Genomic DNA, 18,046 nt, shown 5'->3' on the forward strand with positions numbered 1-18,046 from the left:
TGTGTGTGTGTGTGTGTGTGTCTGAGTTTTGACTGTTTTGTGCCCTTGTGATTTGTTACTGTGTATGTGTGTGTGTAACGAAATAAAATTCCCAAGTGTGCAGAGGCTGGTCCACTACCTAACACTCCCAACTTAAGCCACTCTCAGACACATCCCGTCACTCAAAGCAATACAGCCCCATCGAGGCGCTGGTTTTCCAGGATCCAATCTCTCTGACTTTGTGGACCCCGCCATGAAGTGAATTGTAGCTGCGACGACGCCATCTTTAAGTAACTGTAAATGGAAGCTTAGTGTTGGTAATAATTTGTGGTTAGAATCAGATAAAGACGATGCTGATAGTTTCCATTTTATTTTAACTTTTTAACATTTATTCATTTTTTTGAGAGACAGAGCATGAGTGGGGGAGGGGCAGAGAGAGAGAGAGAGATACACACACACAGAATCCAAAGCAGGCTCCGGGCTCTGAGCTGTCAGCACAGAGCCCGATGCAGGGCTCGAACTCACCAACGGTGAGATCATGACCTGAGCCGAGGTTGGCTGCTTAACCGACTGAGCCACCCAGGCACCCCTGATATTCTCCATTTTAGAAGTAATGTATAAAGAGTTGGAAACCTTCACTGACATCTTCACAAGAAAAACATTAAACAAACTGAAAATCAACAACTTTTTTTTTTAAGACCCATCAGAAAATAGAAGTCACAAAGGAAACCACACCCCAAATTTTGGAAAAAGCGGCAAATACTGAAAATCATGGCAGGTATGAGCTTACCTGAAGCAGAAGCTGCTGGAATCATAAACTGTTACACACTCTTCACTGGTAATTTTGGTGAACTGGAGGTTTAGTGTGGACTACATTGTGAGTTTAAACTCCTGGAGCCCTAGATGGGCTCTCCTACTTTCATGGATTTTACCTCCAGGAACTCCACCAAGTTTTAACGCTAAAGGTCAGGGTGGGGGAATCTTCTTGAGTTTTGGGCAAGGGGAGGGGAAAAGTAAACATTTTGTAGTACACTCAGAGCATTTTCCATAACAAAACCCTGCACTTAGGAAAACTACATACCAGAGCCTTTTTGGACTTGAGGGAAGGCATTTGGACAGGTCCAGCCTCTCTAGTCTTTCTGCCTCAGTAAAGGCTAAGAAGCACTTCTGAAGGTCAGAGTCCAAGTGCTCAAGCCCACTGAAAAGCTGAGATTTAATCATAAGATTATACAATAGTTCCCCTTCCCCTTAATAGACTGCATACAGCTAAGGAAAGAGTGAGTGAGTTTGAGGACATGCCAATAGAAACTCTTCCAACTGAGATACAAAGAGAAAAAAAGAATGAAAAACACTCAGGGGGTGCCTGGGGTGGCTCAGTCAGTTGAGCATTGGATTCTTGATTTAGGCTCAAGTCATGATCTCACTGTTCAGAGCCTGCTTGGGATTCCCCCCCCCCCCCCAATTCTCAAAATAAATAAAACTTTTAAAAAAGAGTACCAAAATAACAACCATCAGAATATCCAGGAACCATGGGACAATTACAAAAGGTATAACATATGCATAATTGTAATACCAATAGAAGGAAGGAAAAGAAATATTTGAAGTAATAACAGCTGAGAGGTTTCTAAAATTAAAATGACAGACACCAAGCCACAGATCCAGGAAGCATAGACAATACCATGGCAGGACAAATATATACAAAAAATATATACACCTAGGCATATCATATTCAGGATGCAGAAAAATTAAAGATAAAATCTTGGAGGATTGCCAGAGGGGAAAAGACACCTAAGGGAGAAAATAATAATATAAAAGTCTCAATTAAAACCAAAGATGACATAAAGAAAAGGGGAAACAAAATATTGATTATGTAAGGTGACTGTCAATCTAGCACTCTTGCTAATGCCCTTACAGGTTCTAATTGGTTTTTATAGGTAAATCTTCATATCTAATTGGTTTTTATAGGTAAATCTTCATATCTATCAGTTATATCTACTCTCTCCCTATCACTGCGTCTCTTAGTTCTTTCTTTCCTTACGGGATGGCTGGACCTCCAGTACCATGCTATTTGGTAGGAGCAATACTGGATGTACTTGTCTTATTTTTAGTGTCAAAGTGAAAACATTAAGTACAGTTGTACTTATTATTTTTTTATGTTTATTTATTTTTGAGAGAGAGAGAATGTGAGTGGGGGAGGGGCAGAAAGAGAGGGAGACAGAGAATCTGAAGCAGGCTCCACACTCAAACCCATGAACTGTGAGATCATGACGTGAGCTGAAATCAAGAGTCAGTCACTTAACCATCTGAGCTATCCAGGCACCGCCAGCAACCCTCAGTTTTTCTCTATAGTTCTGAATCTCTTATGGTTTGCCTCCTTCTCTGTTTTTATCTTATTTTTCCTTCCCTTCCCCTATGTCCATGTTTTGTTTCTTAAATTTCACATATGAGTAAAATCATATGGTATCTGTCTTTCTCTGACTGGCTTATTTCCTTAGCATAATACCCTCTAGTTCCATCCATGTAGTTGCAAATGGCAAGATTTCATTATTTTCCTTCGCAGAGTGATATTCCATTGTGTGTGGGGGGTATATAAATATATATATACCACATCTTCTTTATCCATTCATCAGTCAGTGGACATTTGGGCTCTTTCCATACTTTGGCTATTGTTGATAGTACTGCTGTAAACATTGGGGTGTATATGTCCCTTCGAATCAGCATTTTTGTATTCTTTGGGTAAATACCTAGTAGTGCAATTGATGGGTTGTAGGGTAGTTCTATTTTTAACGTTTTGAGGAACCGCCATACTGTTTTCCCTAGTGGCTACACCAGTTTGTATTCCCACCAGCAGTGCAAAAGAATTTCCCTTTCTCCACATCCTCACCAACATCTCTTGTTTCCTGAGTTGTTAATGTTAGCCATTCTGACAGGTGTGAGGTGGGATCTCATTGTGGTTTTGATTTGTACTTCCCTGGTGATGATTGATGTTGGCCTGCTCACTTTCAAGGAAGCCAGCTGCCATGTTGTGAGCTGTCCATGTGGAAAGAATTGATGTGTCCAGACAAAAGCCAGCAAGGACCCCAACCCAGCCAACAGTTTAAATGAGTACGTCTGCAAGATGATTATCCTCCCATGAAGGCTTCAGGTGAATGTCGCACTGGCTAACAACCTGCCTGCAGCCTTGTGGGAATTGAGGCACCCAGCTAAGCCACACCTGGACTCCTTACCCAAAGAGTGAGATAATAAACATGTTTGTTTTAAGCCACTATGCTTTAGTGTAATTTGATACACAATAGCTAACTAATTTGCCACTGTACCTCTTAAACTCTATGATACAGTAAGTTAAAATAGGGATTCTCTTAGTAGTCATGGATATCACAGGGATTAGAATGACAGTAACTACTGTTATTAAAACCCATGTCATTCTTCATTCATATGAGGACTTTAAGACACAGAACAGATGAACATAAGGGAAGGGAAGCAAAAATAATATAAAAACAGGGAGGGGGACAAAACATAAAAGAGTCTTAAATATAGAGAACAAACAGAGGGTTGCTGTAGGGGTTGTGGGAGGGGGGATGCGCTAAATAGGGGAGGGGCATTAAGGAATCTACTCCTGAAATCATTGTTGCACCATATGCTAACTAACTTGGGTGTAAATTAAAAAAATAAAATTAAAAATTAAAAATACAACAAAAACACCATGTCATTAACTTAACCCATATGAGTTAATTTTTCACTCACATAATAATCCATTGCTGGTGTTCTTCAGTGACTGATGGCTTTCATCCAAGTAGTAGTTTAGGGGCCTGGAGTTCTTCCATATTGCAGTTTCGCCATTCCATGCTATCAAGATTCTTCTTTCAGCTGGACCATACAGCCGCATCATAACAAAGCCCCAATTGACATACTCCTATCCAAACCACACTGAAGATTAGTCTAATAGCCATAACTAGAAGCAAGAGTGGCTGGGTAATGTAGAACATACCTGGATATTCCCATTCCAGAATCAACTCCAGACAATAAAAAAAGGGGTGGTCATCTAGTCATAACACAGGTAGCATTAACAAATACCCAGGACCTTGGTAAATAATCATTACAGGTTTTTGGTGACCAGACCTGCTATAAACTACATGTATAAATGCAAGTCTTTTAGGAATTCCAGTGGAAATGTTCATAGTGGTTTTTGTTACACTCATTCAAGAGTACTCAGTCCTTTTTCTTTTTTTTTTTTTTTATGTTTATTTTTTAGAAAGAGGTAGAATGCGAGTGGGTTGGGGCAGAGAGGGAGGCACAGAATCCGAAGCAGGCTCCAGGCTCCGAGCTGCCAGCACAGAGCCTGACGTAGGGCTCGAACTCGCGAGCTGTGAGATCATGACCTGAGCTGAAGTCGGCCGCTCAACCGACTGAGCCACCCAGGTGCCCCTACTCAGTCCTTTTTCTATTGACACAAGTCTGTGTGGGACTTGACAGCCATGCCATGAAGTGTTTTTAACTAAAACAAAACCTTAATGCGGTTTCAACCCTGGGGATCAATGATTAAATATGGTGGAAAGATCAAGTATCAGAACATCCTTGGAGTTCTGCGGTTTATTACAACGATTTCATTTTCTTCCTGTGGCTAACAGTTACCCTGTAATTCAGCTACAACACATGACATATTTCAGTACTCCCTTTTCAAATGCAATCTGTCATGAGAAGTCCCAATACATAAAGGAGGAGGCTTGAGGAAAATTTTAAGATGTTAGTGCTTCACGTCAAAAGAACATGGAAAGGCTACCGGCCCCTGACAGGGGAACTTGCAAAAGGTGAGCCAGAGACTTAGACATAAATAACCCAAGCCAGCATTTTAAACCCCTGAATTCTTTTGTCTTCTGTCACAAGGGAGATATGGCAAGGAGGATGAGTAGGGAGGTTTCTTAAGGCTTGAGAGAATTCAAAGTTTTATAAGATGCTTGAATCTTTCATGATGGCTCCATTTTAACAACATAGATTCAGATCTTTCTTAAGACTTCAGTTTCATTTAAGAGACATGACAAGTTGGGATTCAGTAAAAAATCATAGCTCAACAACTAACTGGACCCACTGTGGCTTTCATGGTTAGAGAGTAAGATGATTCCCAACATAATCACAAAAAGGCCTTGATTTAACTCTTTGTTTAAGGCCACAATTTCAAGTGGCCTTTTAATGATCTAATTTCATTATAAACAAGCATCACACATGCTTTTTGGACTAGGATTCCTCATCGCCTTTCATTGTTGCTAAGAGCTACCTAATCATTAATGTGCCATGGGCTTATAATCCTCCCCTATCAAAGAGAGCCTTTCTGAGGTGCCTGAGTGGCTCAGTTGGTTAAGTGTCTGACTCCTGATTTCCACTCAGGCCATGATCTTGCTGTTCGTGGGATCAAGCCCTGTGTCTGGCTCTGCCCTGACAGAAGGGAGCCTGCTTGGGATTCTCGTGCTCTCCCTTCTCTCTGCCCCTCACCTGCTCTCTCTCTCTCTCTCTCTCAAAAATAATTATTAAAAAAATTAATGGGGCGCCTGGGTGGCACAGTCGGTTAAGCGTCCGACTTCAGCCAGGTCACGATCTCGCGGTCCGTGAGTTCGAGCCCCGCATCAGGCTCTGGGCTGATGGCTCGGAGCCTGGAGCCTGTTTCCGATTCTGTGTCTCCCTCTCTCTCTGCCCCTCCCCCGTTCATGCTCTCTCTCTGTCCCAAAAAAAAAATAAATAAACGTTGAAAAAAAAATTAATAACAGCCTTTCCTAGGGTTGAATGCATCACTGTATTTATAGCAGCATTATTTACTGTAGTCAAATTATGGAAGCAGCCTGTGTCCACTGATAGGTGGATGGGTAAAGAACATGTATACACACACACACACACACACACACACACACACACACACACAATGGAATATTAGCCATCAAAAGGAATGGAATCTTGCCATGTGCAATGACACAATGGAACTAGACAGTTTATGCTAAGTGAAATAAGTCAGAGAAAGACAAATGCCACAATTTCACTCATGTGAGGAATTTAAGAAACAAAACAAATGAGCAAAAGGAAAAAAGACAAACCAAGAAATACTCTTAAACCAATGGTTACCACCAAGGAGGTGGCTGGCAGGATGGGTGAAATAGATAAAAGGGATTAAGAGCACGGTTCTCTTGATGAGAACTGAGCAATGGATAGAACTGTTGAGTACCTATATTGTACATCTGCAACTACTATAACACTGTATATTATCTACACTGGAGTTAAAATAAAATTGAAAAAAGAATAGCCATTCCTAATACAAAACAAAAGTTTCTCATCTTTTGATCTATCTCAGCGATCCTTAATATTCTGCTTCCCTATTGATAATCATTTTCTTTTTTCTTTTTTTTTTTTTTAAGTTCATTTATTTTTGAGAGTGAGCACATAAGGGAGGGGCAGAGAGAAAAGGAGACAGAGGATCCAAAACAGGCTCCATGCTGACAACAGAGAGCCCGATGAGGGGCTCAAACTCACAAACTGTAAGATCATGAGCTAAGCCAAAGTCAGACACTTAACTGACTGAGCCACCCAGGCGCCCCTGATAATCATTTTCTAGTATCAGTTGCCACATGGGCTAGCTTTGGGAACAAAAAAAGCAGATTTTAACTTAAAATTAGAATATGTTTTTTTAAGTAGGCTTCGTGTCCAGTGTATAGGCCAACACAAGGCCCAAACTGGCGACCCTCAGATCAAGACCTGAGCTGAGATCAAGAGTCAGACGCCCAACCCACTGAGCCACCCCAGGCGCCCCAGAAGTTAAATATTGGAAGAATACCAAGTACTTCACAGATTTAAAAACCTGGACAGGAATGGTTTTAGTGGATCAGACTGGCATGTAGGGGTGCAGAAATCTTCAGGCTGCTGTCAAAAAATGGCTCACTTCCAACGATGGTACTTCCTTCCGCTAGTACAAGGGCCCCAGCCCATCACAATGGACACCGACTATGCAAGGCTGAACATTGGCCCTGCTCCTGTCCCTGTGTCTCCAAACCACAAATGGGAAATCTGATTGGCTTAATTGCAGCCACGTGTGACTGGCAGTTCACCAGAGCACCACAGAATGAAGAAAGGGAACGTGCCAACAAAGAGCTAGAAGTGGGTGTGCGAAAGACAAAAAACAGATTTGGGGCACCTGGGTGGATCAGTTGGTTAAGCCTTTGACTTTGGCTCAGGTCATGATCTCATGGTTCATGCGTTCAAGCCCCACATTGGACTCTGTGCTGACAGCTCAGAGCCTGGAGCCTGCTTCAGATTCTGTGTCTTCCTCTCTCTCCGCCCCTCCCCTGCTCATGCTGTCTCTCTCTCTCTCAAAAATGAATACACATTAAAAAAATACTTTATAATACAAAAAAAGACAAAAAAGGTTTCAACATTTATACTGAAAAAACATGTATACACACACACACACACACACATATACACGCAAACATATATATATCCAATATTAATTTTGACTCTATGGCTACAAGATGAGTTTACATATTAGGTTTTGCAAGTCGCATGTTTCTTTTAATATATTGTGGATGGACAACTCTCCATAGAGGCATACATAGAATTTAATATCTTTCTTCTAACCAGACAATACAGTATTGGATAATCACAATTTAATGAACCTGCTTGGCAGGATGCTGAAATCCAATTTATCATAATTACAACAATTCTGCAATCAACATTATTTACATCTATTTATTCCAACGGGACAACACTCCTAGATCCAGAGTTACTGTTGCAAAAGGAATGCACATTTATAATGTTGGTAGGTCATACTATATTGCCATCCTGAAAGACAGGAGACCGATTGACACTGCTGATGATCAAGTATCTGTTTGCCCACACTGATGCCAATAGTGGATATTATCCAAATGTTAGACTGAAATCCATCGGAAAGCCAAGAAATTTTGTTTTAACTTGTAATTTTCTGATGAGTAAGACTAAGAACTTTACAGATTGTCTTTACTCATTTGAACTCTGCAACTGACATGCCTGTTGGGAATGCACTTTTTTCCCACTGCTTTGTATGTGCAATAGCTCTTTGTTCCTAAATGACTTGTCACATAACTTGTATTAGTCTGTCAATTGTCTTTCACATCTTTTGGGGGCCTTTCACCATTCTGAAGTTTTAGATCTTTGTATAAGCCAACTTACTCTTTTGCCCATGTCTTCTAGGACCCAAGTTAGGAAAGATTTCCTCTTTTTTAGGTTGTTTCTTGCATATCACTTCCTAATTAGAAATGTTAACAACAATTTAAGTGTGTGTGGTTTTTTTTTTTTTTTGACAGAATGGATAACCAATTGTCAAAACATAATTTCCCCCATAATGAAAAACCAGTCTTAGTTTATACCAAAATCTGAAATGCTAAGAAACCTATTTTTAAAATGTCCTGCTTATGCTTGCCACATTAGCTTTCCTTGTGCTGTTTCAACTAGAACTGTCAAAGTAAACATATCCTACGGGGACTCTGTTGTGAATGACAATTTACAAACACTTTAACAGTACTGAGTATTTCATCTAGAAAAACAGATTTCTCCTCTACCGACATATTCTCATAGTTCAGCAATTCCTTTTTATGTCTATTCATAAGTTGCCTTGTAGTTTGTCTGGTTTTTGAAGTGAGAGTTGCATTATGCTCATAGAAATGATTAGAACTTTTTGTATAGTCTCCGTGCTACAGCAGGGTTTGGCAGACTTTTTCTGTAAAAGGAAAGAGAGTAAATATTTGAGCCTTGCCTCAATACTGACTCAACTCTGCCATTGTGGAGTGAAAGCAGCCACAGGAAATACGTGAACAAGTGAGTGTGAATGTACGGCAATAAAACTTTATTTACAGACGCTGACATTTAAATTTAATGTAAATTTTCACGTTGTCACAAAATCTTCTATTCACTTGTTCAACCATTTAAAATTTTAGACCATGGGCCATACAAAACCAGTCAGTGAGACTTTGACCGTGAGTCACAGTTTGCTGAGACCTGCTTTAGATCAGTTTAGCTTATCAGTTGACAGTTCCTTAAAAGTTTAATGAGTTCATAGGGGCGCCTGGGAGCTTAGTCAGTGAAGTGTCCGACTTCGGCTCAGGTCATGATCTCGCGGTTTGTGGATTCGAGCCCCGCGTCTGTCTCTGTGCTGAAAGCTCAGAGCCTGGAGCCTGCTTCGGATTCTGTGTCTCCCTCTCTCTCTCTACCCCTCCCCCACTCATATTGTCTCTCTCTCTCAAGAATAAGTAAACATTAAAAAAAAAAAGTTTGAGTTCATTTGTGAGCTCAGGTGATTTTAAATAGATCAGATCTTTCCAAATTTTCTAAGTCTTGAGTACCATGTCAACAGTTTTAACTTTGTGCGTATAAATCTTGCATTTTTTTATTGTTTCAGCTCTTTTGTTCCAAACGGACCACTCATCCACGTTCTCTACACTAAGACTGTTCTCAGATGGATAGTAAAGCTGAATTTCCTCACCAATAAAGTCGCATCACCTCACATTTATGCAGATGAGCTGGAAAGCCACAGTTCTAACTCAACATTATGGAACCGAGTTTTAAACCACTGCTGGCCAAACCTCACTGACTACCTGTAAGCTACCTCGATGGGTGTCTCCTGGCCTCCTTCTATGCACTGTTTTATTCAGAGCTGACCCTGATGACTCTTCAATGTTCCCAGACAATGTTTTTTCAACACCTGGGATGAACCAGGCACCGTGCTAAGCACATCTTACGGATTAACCAGTTTAAAGGATCCCAACGCAAGTTTTTATATGAGGAGTGATCTGTATTTACACTTTTAAAAAAATCAGGCTGACTGCAACGTGGAGAACTCATAAAGGAAACAACAAAACCACACTGAACAGACAGAGGGGCCCGTGTTTGAACTACTGGAACAGTCCAGCTGAAATAACACTGAGACTAGGGTGATGACAGTGACGGCGGACCCCAGAGGAACCTGGGGAGAAGATCCACAGGACTCGATGTGGAAGGGAAAGACGGGCGTGCTGTTGCCTCTCCATTATGAGTTCTTGGGTGAGCAAGGTGTGCGCTCTGCCTGAAGACTTTCCTGCTTTTCTTGTAGTTGTAGGATCTCTCTCCAGTGTGGACTCTTTTATGTTGATTAAGGTGTCCGATTTGGATGAAGGTTTTCCTACATTCTTTGCATTCATATGGTTTCTTTCCAGAGTGAATTCTCTGATGTACACTAAGGGACTGGCGATGGCTAAAGGCTTTGCCACATGCACTACATTCATAAGGTTTTTCTCCTGTATGACTTCTGCGATGACAAATAAGGGATGACTTTGTCTTGAATGCCTTCCCACATTCAATACATTCATAAGGTCTTTGGCCAGTGTGAAGCCTCTGATGTTGAGTACAGGATGAGTTATCACCAAAGGCCTTCCCACATTCGACACATTTGTAGGGTTTCTCTCCAGTATGAACTCTCTGGTGTTGAATGAGGTGTGTGGTTTGGCTGAAGGCTTTACCACATTCCTTACATTCATATGGTTTCTCTCCCGTATGAGTTTTCTGATGCTGTGCAAGGTGAGCCTTCTGGGTGAATGCTTTACTACAAACCTTACATTCATAGGGCTTCTCTCCAGTATGAATTCTCTGGTGAGTAGCCAGCTGTGAACTGATGCTGAAGGATTTACCACATTCCCCACATTCGAAGGGCTTCTCCCCAGTATGGATCCTCAAATGACTAGCAAGGTGTATATTCTGCCTAAAAGCTTTCCCACACTCTTTACATTTAAAAGGCTTTTCTCCAGAATGTACTCTTTGATGTTGAGTGAGTGATGCATGATGGCTGAAGGCTTTTCTGCAAACATCACATTCATATGGTTTTTCTCCAGTATGAATCCTTTGATGCACAGTAAGGGATGAGCCATACCTAAAGGATTTGTCACATACATCACATTTGTAGGGTTTCTCTCCAGTATGAATTCTCCTATGTTGATTAAGTCCTATGTGATCACTGAAGGCTTTCCCACAATCGATGCAATCAAAGGGTTTCTCCCCAGTGTGGTAATATCTCCAATGACGTATAAGGGATGTGTTCTGTATGAAGGCTTTCCCACATTCAATACATTCATAAGGCTTCTTGCCAGTGTGACATCTCTGATGTCTAGCAAAGGATGAGCCGTCACTGAAGGCCTTTCCACATTCGTTACATTTATAGGGTTTCTCTCCAGTATGAATTCTCTGATGAACAGTAAGGGATGAGCTCTGGGTAAAAGTTTTCTTACATTCATTACATTTGAAAAGTTTTTTTCCTGCATAAATTCCTGTATGTCTTATTACCACTGAATTTTTGGGAAAATTTTTCTTAACTGAATCATGATTATGAACTCTCTCTTCTGAAATGTCCAAATGAAACCATCTTCCAGATTTGTTAAAAGTACGTTCTCTTTCCTTCGAGAGCATCTTGTTATGAGTGATTGTCTCTTGCCTGAATTGTGTCTCCTGACCTACCAGCTTCCTTTCAAACACACCCTCAGAACCCCAATTTTCTCTGAAAGTGGAACACTCCAAATTAGTGTTTGAAGTTCTGTCTGTTACTTCAGCAAATGAATCCTGCTTTAGAAATAATTCCTGGGTCTCATGTATAGATTGTTGACCTGAAAGATATCAAGAAATAAATATCTCCTTTATTGTGTGCTAGAAAAAAAAAGGAATTTGTTAAAAGGGAATTGTGAATGAATTCAGTGGTTGGTGAATTAAACCCTAATTAAACCACATAAACTAGGTGCCTCTAACATGTAAACATGGGGTCTACAAAGTATGTAACTAAGCCCCAGGAGCCTAGGAGGGGCGAGTAGAAAAGAATTAAGTGTTTGTGGAATCAGTTACATATTAGGGGAAAGGAACTAGGAAAACGTTCTGCAATCACACCACCTAAAAATTCTCTGGCATTCATTGCCTTTACTCTCTCTCCTGCCCTGTCCATCCTACTTCAATGTCAGAGCAGTCATCACATCACAAAAGCTATTCCAAGAAGCAAACCCAAAGCACAAAAAGGAGAACTTATTCTTCAACATTTCCCACGATTATCTGAAGGGTTATTCCCCTACAACCAGAAAATGGTGTTTCTGCTAACTGCATCTTCTTTGATTAATTTTAACAAAACCTACATTACCAACTGACAGCAGAAGCTCAGTGGACATAGAATACCATTTTTACACCTACCTGCATGCTTTCACAGGCCTGACACTTCTCTGGCCATATATCAATGCACAGGACCTTGCAATTTAAGTTCTCAGTTTGAAGCAACTGTTTTTACAAAAACAATGAGCGCTACCATTATATTTCATCACACCACATACACAACTGAACAATCATATGTCTTACCTCGGACTCTAACGCTTACGTGGAGGAGTGTATATGCCTGAAGTCTTTTTGCTAAAATCACTTAGCATGCACCCAAAATTTGTGCACGTATAGTTATATCTCAATAAATACATGTAGACGAAAGTGGTATTGCAGAGATGATGCAGAGAGTCAAATGTCTGGGGGAAAAATGATCTTAAAAAAGGGAAAATAAACTCTTTTTAAATGACATCTAAACACTAAAAGTTTTCCTTCTTAGATTGGTAACAAGACAAGGATGCCTGCTTTTCCAACTTCTACTCAACACGGTACTGGAAGTTCTAGCCAGAGCAATTAGAAATAGAAAAGGCATCCTAGCTAGAAAGGAAGAAGTAAAACTGTATGTGTAAATGGTGTGATCCCATATATACAAAACCCTAAAGAATCCATGAGAAAAGTATTAGAGCTAATATATCAATTCATCAAAATTATAAGATACAAGATCAACACAGAAAAATCAATTGTACTTCTATACACTAGAAATGAACAATCTGAAAAGGAAATTATGAAAGCGATTCCATGAAAGATAGCTTAAAAGAATGACTTATTTAGGAATAAATTTACCCAAGGAGGCACAAAACTGTATGCTGGCAACTATAAAACATTGCTGAATGAAATCAAGAGGACATAAATGGGAAGACATCCTGTGTTCATGGATAGGAAGAGAGCAAGAAAGAAAGAAGTAACTCAAAGAAGACCAAATTTGTGATGTGGTACAAATGGATGATACACATATTAATAAAAAGAAAAAACTATCAGGAAAACAAAAGGTCAACATAAATAAAGACTTCTACGAAAGCTTCTGTGAATAAAGATACCACCCGACTTAAACTACTGCATGGTGAGAAGAAACAGCATGTGCGAACTAACAGGCTACACAAAAGTGGGAACAAAATGTATCACGTTTTTGAGACAGGGTTTATATTCATACTATATAAAGGCAAGAAAATATGACCCAACAGAAATGTAGGAAATGAGTATAAAGACACCATTAACAGAATATGAACTCCAAATGGACTTAAAATTTTTTTTAACATTTATTAATTATTGAAAGACAGAGAGAGACAGAGCACAAGCAGGGGAGGGGCAGAGAGGAGGAGACAAAGACTCCGAAGCAGGCTCTGGCTCCGAGCTGTCAGCACAGAGCCCGACACAGGGCTCGAACTCATGAACCGTGTTATCATGACCTGAGCCAAAGTCGGTCGCTTCACCAACTGAGCCACCCAGGCACCCCTGAACTCTAAATGGATTTAAACTGCCTATTTCTCAACATTACAAGTACTTGGGGAAATGCAAATGAAACGAAACCTCCATTTTCACCCAGGAGTTTCATAAAAAGTAAAAAAAATACAAAGTACTCGCGACTGGTGAAGATGCCTAGAAACAGGTATTCTTATATACTGTTCCAATGGTATAGCATTATATCCATGAAACTTTTTTTTAAAGAAAATGTATACTTTGATCATGTACAAACTGGACCACGGCTTATTATAGGTAAAAACAGGAAAAGACCTAAATGTTCAAATATCCTTAACAGTAAACCAGTTAAGTAAATCATGGTATATCTATTTATTGTTATACTAGGCATCCATCAAAACAATGATGTAGGGGCGCCTGGGTGGCTCAGTCGGTTAAGTGCCAAATTCAGCTCAGGTCATGATCTCACAGTTCGTGAGTTCGAGCCCCGCATCAGGCTCTGTGCTGACAGCTCAGAGCCTGGAGCCTGCTTTGGATTCTGTGCCTCCCTCTCTCTCTGCTCCTCCCCTGCTCACACTCTGTCTCTCTCTCTCTCAAAAATAAATAAACTTAAAAAATAAAAATAAGAATAAGCACAAAAATAAACTCAAAATGGATAAAGGACCTGAATGTGAGACAGGAAACCATCAAAACTCTAGAGAAAGCAGGGAAACAACCTCTCTGACCTCAACTGCAGCAATTCCTTACTTGACACATCCCTAAAGGCAAGGGAATTAAAAGCAAAAATGAACAATTGGGACCTCATGAAGATAAAAAGCTTCTGCACTGCAAAGGAAACAATCAACGAAACTAAAAGGCAACCAACGGAATGGGAAAAGATATTTGCAAATAACATATCAAAGGGCTAGTATCCAAAATCTATAAAGAGCTCACCAAACTCCACACCCGAAAAACAAATAATCCAGTGAAGAAATGGGCAGAAAACATGAATAGACACTTCTCTAAAGAAGACATCCAGATGGCCAACAGGCACACGAAAAGATGCTCAACGCTGCTCCTCATCAGGGAAATGCAAATCAAAACCACACTGAGACACCACCTCACGCTGGTCAGAATGGCTAAAATGAACAAGTCAGAAGACTATAGATGCTGGAGAGGATGTGGAGAAACGGGAACCCTCTCGCACTGTTGGCGGGAATGCAAAGTGGTGCAGCCGCTCTGGAAAACAGTGGGGAGGTTCCTCAGAAAATTAAAAATAGACCTACCCTATGACCCAGCAATAGCACTGCTAGGAATTTACCCAAGGGATACAGGAGTGCTGATGCATAGGGGCACTTGTACCCCAATGTTTAGAGCAGTGCTTTCAACAATTGCCAAATTATGGAAACAGCCTAAATGTCCATCAGCTGATGAATAAAGAAATTGTGGTTTATATACACAATGGAGTACTACGTGGCAATGAGAAAGAATGAAATATGGCCTTTTGTAGCAACGTGGATGGAACCGGAGAGTGTGATGCTAAGTGAAATAAGCCATACAGAGAAAGACAGATACCATATGGTTTCACTCTTATGTGGATCCTGAGAAACTTGACAGAAACCCATGGGGGAGGGGAAGGAAAAAAAAAAAAAAAAGAGGTTAGAGTGGGAGAGAGCCAAAGCATAAGAGACTCTTAAAAACTGAGAACAAACTGAGGGTTGATGGGGGGTGGGAGGGAGGGGAGGGTGGGTGATGGGTATTGAGGAGGGCACCTTTTGGGATGAGCACTGGGTGTTGTATGGAAACCAATTTGACAATAAATTTCATAAAAAAAAAAAAAAAGAGAACTGACCCTCTCACCCTGAACTACACTGACCCCTCACATAGAAAGGTCATCAATGCTGTGACCAAGGGGTTAGACATCACAAGAGATAACCATAGTTCAGTGGGATTTCATTTTAATATAAATAAAAGTTTCTAATAATATGAAATCACCAGGGATTCTGCCACTGTCAAATTCTACAGTTAGAATTAAATGAAAACTGTATTTTTATATCTAACAGTAGAATTCAATGATGTGACCTGCAGATTAGAAGGAGTCAAGTATTTAACCATTTTTGTGTCATGGAGTCAGGGACAGCAATTCGAAATTGGGCATAATGCACACCACCATTGTAGCCAGCAGCGATATACTCAGCAACCTGGCCAAAAATCTCTGGTTATGGTGGAATTACAAGGTTCCTCAAAAAGTTAAAAATAGATCTACCCTATGACCCAGCAATAGCACTGCTAGGAATTGACCCAAGGGATACAGGAGTGCTGATGCACAGGGGAACTTGTACCCCAATGTTTACAGCAGCACTTTCAACAACAGCCGAACTATGGAAAGAGCCTAAATGTCTACCAACTGATGAATGGATAAAGATGTGGTTTGTATATATAATGGAATACTACCTGGCAATGAGAAAAAATGAAATCTGGCCATTTGCAGCAACGTGGATGGAACTGGAGAGTGTGATGCTAAGTGAAATAAGCCATACAGAGAAAGACAGATACCATATGTTTTCACTCTTATGTGGATCCGGAGAAACTTAACAGAAACCCATGGGGGAGGAGAAGGAAAAAAAAAAAGGTTAGAGAGGGAGGGAGCCAAAACATAAGAGGCTCTTAAAGACTAAGAACAAACTGAGGGTTGATGGGGGGTGGGAGGGAGGGGAGGGTGGGTGATGGGTATTGAGGAGGGCACCTGCTGGGATGAGCACTGGGTGTTGTATGGAAACCAATTTCACAATAAATTGCATATTTAAAAAAAAATTAAAAAATTAAAAATTTAAAAATTTAAAAAATTAAACAAAAACAAAAACAAACAATGACGTAGAACTACACACATCAAGTTTCCGAGGACAAAAATGGAAGGACAATTTATAAAAGAAATAATACACTAGACTACATAAGAATGTTTAAATTTTTACAAAATTACAAAAAGGTCTAATTAAACAAAAACTCATTACTGTATATGAAAAAGTTTGAAACAATACATCAAAGAATTAGTATGCTAACATAAAATAAATCACTGGAACTGTTAAGAAGATAAGTTCTGTTAAGATAAGTTCTGGAACTGTTAAGACAAGAATAGAGAAATGAATATAAATGAGGAACGTTTTACAGAAGGATAAAGAAAAGAAACAAATGTATAAAAAGTATTCAACCTCTTTCACAATAAAACAAATAACTTTTGGGAATAGTCTTTCACCAGATACTAAGCAGTCAATCCCACCAGCATAGCCAGTGCTATGAGAAAGCAATTACACCCAAACATCAAGTCATCCAGTCACTGTTTAGAGTTGCTGAAAGCAAACGAAACCTTCAGAGCCTAACAGACGTTCATACCCAGAGACGCAGCCATCTCAGAAAGGTATAGCTTCCACTTACATAAAGATACTGTTGCAAGTATATATGTGCGTGTGTGTGCGTGTGTGTGTGTGTGTGTGTATACATACATACATATATTTTAAATGTTTTTATTTGAGAGAGAGAGAGACAGCAGTGGAGGGGCAGAGAGCCAGTGAGGGAGAGAGACAGAATCCCAAGCAGGCTCAGTGCTGTTAGCACAGAGCCCAACATTGGGCTTGAACCCATGAACGATGAGATCATGACCTGAGCTGAAATCAAGAGTTAAATGCTCAACTGCCTGAGCCACCCAGGCACCCCGCAAGTGTATTTTTGATACTAGAAATGTGAAGTAACCTAATTGAGAGATGGGAAAAATGACATGGAATGCATGTGAAAAACATCTGTATGCGTGGCTGAATGTACATACTGTAATTCTGACTACATGAACGATACATGTTATCATGACTTGAAGAAGTCTACAGTTGCTTTGTTAATATATTGTGATTATAGGTCATGGTTTAATATTGTTTCCAAACAGGTGATGGGATTACATTTTCTACAAATCATTTTCTTTTTTCAAGTTTTATTTATTTACCTATTAAATATTATTTTATTTATTTTTTTATTTTAGAGAGAGCAAGCGCTCATGCATGTGCAAGCAGTGGGGAGAGGCAGAGGGAGAGAGGAAGAATCTTAAACAGGCTCAGTGGGGAGCCCAATACGAGGCTCGATCCCACGACCCTGGGACTGGTTGCTAACCAACTAAGCCACCCAGGCGTTCCTCTTGTTTTTTTAAGATTTTATTTTTATAATCTATTTTTTAGTGTTTATTCATTTTTTTAAAGTTTATTTTGAGAGAGAAAGAGGGAGAGTGTGCATTCGAGTGAACAAGGGAGAGGCAAAGAGAGGAGACAGAATCCCAAGCATCTGAGCCATCAGCACAGAGCCCAATGCAGGGCTCAAACTCACAGACAGTGAGATCATGATCTGAACTGAGATCAAGAATCAGACACTTAACCAACTGAGTCACCCGGACGCCCCTTAATGTTTATTCATGTGTGTGTGTATGAGAGAGAGAGAGAGAGAGAGAGAGAGAGAGAGAGAGAGAGAG

The 18,046-nt window shown here is 40.2% G+C and overlaps 1 protein-coding gene and 1 long non-coding RNA gene across 6 annotated transcripts in view; one reads left to right on the plus strand and one right to left on the minus strand.

The window, feature by feature from the left end:
* Positions 1-9,794, plus strand: part of LOC121023489 (uncharacterized) — an 11,040-nt gene extending 1,246 nt beyond the window's left edge. For 4 of the 5 annotated variants that reach the window (XR_005787419.1, XR_005787420.1, XR_005787418.1 and 1 more), the window contains exons 2-4: positions 678-757; positions 2,987-3,213; positions 9,389-9,794. This is a non-coding gene — a long non-coding RNA (uncharacterized LOC121023489). The remainder of the gene's footprint in view (positions 1-677; positions 758-2,986; positions 3,214-9,388) is intronic. The other variant, XR_005787421.1, reaches the window with a different exon arrangement.
* The window catches only part of LOC121023373 (zinc finger protein 28 homolog), a 47,644-nt gene that overhangs the window by 14,758 nt on the left and 14,840 nt on the right, over positions 1-18,046 (minus strand). The window contains exon 8 of the mRNA XM_040465189.1: positions 9,917-11,618. Coding sequence (XP_040321123.1) covers positions 9,917-11,618 — 1,702 coding nt within the window. The remainder of the gene's footprint in view (positions 1-9,916; positions 11,619-18,046) is intronic.

Source organism: Herpailurus yagouaroundi, unplaced genomic scaffold (genome assembly GCF_014898765.1).
Source record: "Herpailurus yagouaroundi ecotype Mexico unplaced genomic scaffold, PumYag 557, whole genome shotgun sequence".
Classification (NCBI taxonomy): domain Eukaryota; kingdom Metazoa; phylum Chordata; class Mammalia; order Carnivora; family Felidae; genus Herpailurus; species Herpailurus yagouaroundi.